The sequence below is a fragment of the Trachymyrmex cornetzi genome, unplaced genomic scaffold, assembly GCF_001594075.2.
Source record: "Trachymyrmex cornetzi isolate Tcor2-1 unplaced genomic scaffold, Tcor1.1 scaffold160, whole genome shotgun sequence".
Lineage (NCBI taxonomy): Eukaryota > Metazoa > Arthropoda > Insecta > Hymenoptera > Formicidae > Trachymyrmex > Trachymyrmex cornetzi.
In genome coordinates this window covers 32,930-37,837 of record NW_017296202.1, presented here as the reverse complement: position 1 = coordinate 37,837, position 4,908 = coordinate 32,930, and the positions used below count along the sequence as shown (strand labels likewise).

The window sequence follows — 4,908 nt, the reverse complement described above, 5'->3', positions numbered from 1 at the left end:
GTTTCTTGAGTTTTTATTATAATTTTAATATTATAAGCTATATTCTCTTGAACCAATATCAGTATTCATCAGAACAAAATAAAATTAAACTAAATCCCTATTCGTACACAACTGATACGTGAGAACATAACTCGAAAGTAAGAAAGCTTTTATTGGTCATAGCCAGATCTCTGTTCTGAAATTTTATGTGTGAATTTATATACATTTTCAAGTTCATGGAACGGTGCGCCAATAATTTTAAATTCACACATAAAATTTCAGCATGGAGATCTGGCTATGACCGATAAAAGCTTTCTTAAAATAAAATTACTTCTAAAATTGAAATCATTTATAAACATGTTCTTACATATAAAAAATGTATATGTTAACAATAATAAAAAATTATGATGCATTTAAACAGATGAATTTGTAAAGAACCGATGGAGGAGTCTTCGAGATCGATATATAAAGGAGAAAAAAAAGTCTATAACAAAAAGTGGGCAAGCAGCTACTCAATTTTCTCCATGGTCACTTATGGCAAGTTTAAGTTTTTTATCAGATGTGGTGGAACCTCGCAAGTAAGTGTTACTTTATATAAATATACAAATATTATAGTGATTTTATAGTTGTAGTAGCATAGCAAAATTCATAAAGTTTTATTGTAATTTGAATGACCATCGTTATTGTCAATTCCTCTTATTGTTATAAACAATGTCCTTTCACAAAAAGTATTTTTATTTTATAATTTCTCTATTAGAACTATAACAAACTGTGAAAGTTTTAATATTGAACGCCCCTCACTCATCGATACGTTGTCACCAGCACCATCGGAGACATTTGAAACAGAAGATAATGTGCATAACATACAAGAACAGTTTCAAGGTAAATGGAACAAAAAATATTTGTTTAAATAACTGTATACACAGAAAAATTGTACAATTTATTTTATATATATTACTTATATATCCCGCCTACCACGGGAAATTTGTCCTATATGATACTACATACTTTAATATTTTATTACATATTTTTAAACATTATTTTACAGTGGACAATACGTGGGATACTAATACCAGACAGCCAGAACAAACAGAATTCTGTTCACCGCATAATTTCAGATCACTGTCTCATTCTAATAGCACCTTGTCTCGTCCAAACAGTGCCTTGTCTCGCCCTAACAGTGCCTCGCCTCGTTCTAATTGTACCTTGCCTAGTCCTGTAAGAGCTCTATCTCGTACTCCGAGCATTTCACCTGGTCCCTCGAGTGCATCATATCTTCGAGACAGTGCCACGCCTCCTCTGAGAGCTACATCTCGTACAGTAGATAACCAACCTCAACAAAATCAGATCCAACCTGCAAAACGAAGTAAATTTATTGTATTTCTTTATTTGAAAATACATGACACACAAATATAGAAATAAGCTAAGCTCCTAAAGACCGATAATAATATATTTATATTATAATAAATTTTTGTTTAAGTTCAATAATTTAAATTATTAAACTTGAACAAATATTTAAATTACGTAATTAAGTTTATGCAGTGCTTCTATTCTATAACTGATTTATTTGAATATCTTATTTATACAGTGCGTTCCTAGCAAACATAAAGTTACATGTAACATACATGTTAGTTACAATTTCTCACTCAACAATATAAATGTAATATAACGAGTGTTGAGTGGGAAATTATAACTAACAGGTACGTTACGTTTGCTCGGTTAGTATTTAGTTTCTTTTCTTTTTTCAGCAAAAAGACAATTATCTGATACGCACATAAATGCGGTTGATGAGGCAATTTTAAACTTGGTACAAAAACGAAGTTCGATTGACACTATGAATTCGGACGATCTTTTCTATTTGTCTATATCGCTGGATTCACAGCATCTAAATGTAAATGCGAAATTACGTTTGAAAACACTTGTATTACAAGCGCTTTCTCAAGTTGTAACAGAAGAACAAAATAAAATTTGATGGATTGCATATTTTACAAATTATGTGTTCCAATTTACCTTTTGCCTATTGCGTATATGCTTTCCGTTGAAAGTTAGAGCTTATTCCATTGCCAAGGTACTTCGCCTTCTTTCATAAAATAGTCTGTGTACATTTGTCGAATTACTTTGGCATCATTCGCAGAATTTCTTGATACATTTGATGCAAAACATCGAAGTGCACCAGGTGGCTCTTTGTTTCGCCATTGACCAGCTTCTACGTTTCCATAGCAATCTTCTGAATCTACAAATCCTACTAGAATATACCTTCTTTGACCAGGCAAAACATTCAGCTCCGCATTTCGAAGCCAATTGTGTAGTACTACACAACATTTAACTATGTTATTTACAGTTGAAAGTGACGCAATAATCGGCCGTCGGAATATTCTCCACCTGGCTGACATTACTCCAAACGTATTTTCAATTGTACGTCTTGCTGAGCTCAAGCGATAATTAAAAATAATTTTTTCTGGACTCAAGTTAGTACCAGGGTATGGTCGTAATAAATTCTTTAACAACGGGAATGCTGCATCACCAACAAATACTGCAGGAAGGCAAATATTTGTACCCGGTAAGGTTTAGGTGGAGGCAATGGCAGTGTTTCTGTTTCAATGCATCTTCCAAAATCTAAACTTTGAAAAATACCTCCGTCGCTTTCTCTACCAGCAGAATCGATGCTAACATATGTAAAGCGAAGATTAGCATCACAAACTCCCATTAAAACAGTGCTATACGTGCCTTTATAATTATAAAAAGCTGATCCAGTGTTTTTAAAACATTGTACAACAACATGCTTCCCGTCAATTGCTCCGACACAATTGGGAAAATTCCATTTATTTGTAAAATCTTCTGCGATTTTAGTCCATGTTTGTACAGTTGGTGGAGGAAGTACTTGAGGCTGTAGTATCTGCCAAAGCGCTTCCGTTGTTTCCATAATTATTTTTGGCACAGTAGATTTACCTACGCGATAAAGATAATGTAGACTTATCATACTATCCCCAGATGCAAGGTATCGCAATGTCAATGATAATCGTAGTCCTGGATGCAACGGTTCCCTTGTCAAGCGTACTTTTGTAATAACAGGTTCTATCATTTCTAATAATTCATCAAATTGAAGAGGTGACATGCGGTGGAAATTGAAAAAACGTTCTGGGTCACGTCGAAGTTCAAGCACAAGGTTATCATAAGCACCTTTAAAATGACGTTGTTCTATAATAGGATGAACCCACCATCGTGCTATTCTGCATTCTTGTTTTTTTACTTTCTGTCGTCTTTGCCTTCTTCGTAACCACAAAAGCAAGGCAAGATCGTTGTGATTCATTTTTACAAAAGTATCCCACAGTACAGTATGGTTATTTTATCTCGAAACATCAGTATCTTCGCTTTCCGCGTACGTGACGTAGCGCTAAAAGCTAAGAGCTCTGCCGCGTACATGGAGTTACCTTCCGCATGTGTTTGCCGGAGCTCACCGCAGCTCACCGCATACATGGAGTCTTAGCTTATATGCAATCGATGCGACATCGATCAGCGCGTCACCGCGGCTAGGGACATTTCCTATAGCGTACTACCAACTTAAAGGTGTTACTGTTGAGTTGTCGCTTACAGCCATCGACATCTAGAATGGACCGCTGATGGCAATGGTGGGGGTAGAAAGACGATTAGAGTGAGAGGCAGGAATAATAAGATCGTTCTTTCTCTGTTTACTGAAGTCTGATTGGTGGTTGTTAATCCAACAACCAATCAGGCTGTTAGAAACAACAGTAAACAGAGAAAGAACGATCTTATTATTCCTGCCTCTCACTCTAATCGTCTTTCTACCCCCACCATTGCCATCAGCGGTCCATTCTGGATGTCGATGCTTACAGCTCGGCCGTTCTGCATTTGCGTTCGTCCCGAACGTGGCTAACTATTTCCTTTTAAGAAAATCAAACAGAATCGATGTCGGAAAATAAATAAACAAATTATAATCAATTGATCAATTATCAACGCAACAATAGGTGTCGGAAAAGAAATAAACTAATTATAATCAATTGATCAATTATCAACGCAACAGTAATTTTGTCTTAACAATTATACTTAAGTTTGCATGGCGGTACTCTGTAACACTTATACATTTATCAATCGCTATCAACAGAAATAAAATTCTTACGCTAACTATTAACTAAGCTTATGACTATTTGATATACCGAGATTTTACACGGGTATTACTGGTTTTATCCATGGTCGGAATTTGTCGGGCGACACAATCGAGTCGTAAGGTCTAGGAGTAATGTTAAACCCTGGATATCTTTGACAACGTAACGATTGTGTGGTAACACTTTGTCTATCATGTAAGGACCTTTGAAATCCGATTTTAATTTTTTACTTTCCCCAGGTTTGACAACATCATCCTTAACGCGCACGTGTTCACCCGCTTTGTATTTCTTTGGTGCTTTATGATTACGATCAAAATAAATTTTATTGTATTCTTTAATTTTATCGGTGGTTTCAATTGCAAGTTTACGACTATTATCTCGTTCCTTTAACCAAGGTAAATCTTGATCCTGTGTAGTTTGTATCTTAACTAATTCAATCAAGAATTCGATAAGTTTACTATCGGAATGATTTTTCATTTCGTATCCCAACAATAACTTGGAGGGAGACGCTTTAGTTGTAGAGTGAAAGATATTATTAATTACATACTGTATAGTAGCTAGTTTGCTGGGCCAATCTACAGGGTCATCTACAACCTTTTTAAGTGAAGCCTTCAAGAATCTATTAATTCTTTCAACCATCCCATTCGCCCAGGGAGATGCTACCGCAATCATACGATGTTTAATTCCGCGGGGGCGCAAAAATTCGACAAATTCGACTGACGAGAATGCAGTTCCCCGATCAGTTACAATTTCATTGAGATTTCCGTAGTTATCGAACAATGAAGAGAAATGCTTGATCACTTCG

At 35.5% G+C, this 4,908-nt stretch overlaps 1 protein-coding gene across 1 annotated transcript; it reads left to right on the top strand.

Annotated features, from left to right (window-relative positions):
• Positions 1-490: 490 nt before the first annotated feature.
• Positions 491-1,951, top strand: LOC108758941 (uncharacterized). Its single transcript, XM_018504184.1, has 4 exons — positions 491-557; positions 737-861; positions 1,028-1,345; positions 1,728-1,951. Exons 1-4 carry the CDS (start codon positions 514-516, stop codon positions 1,949-1,951), a joined length of 711 nt encoding a protein of 236 aa, XP_018359686.1. The 5' UTR covers positions 491-513.
• The last annotated feature ends 2,957 nt before the right edge of the window (positions 1,952-4,908 follow it).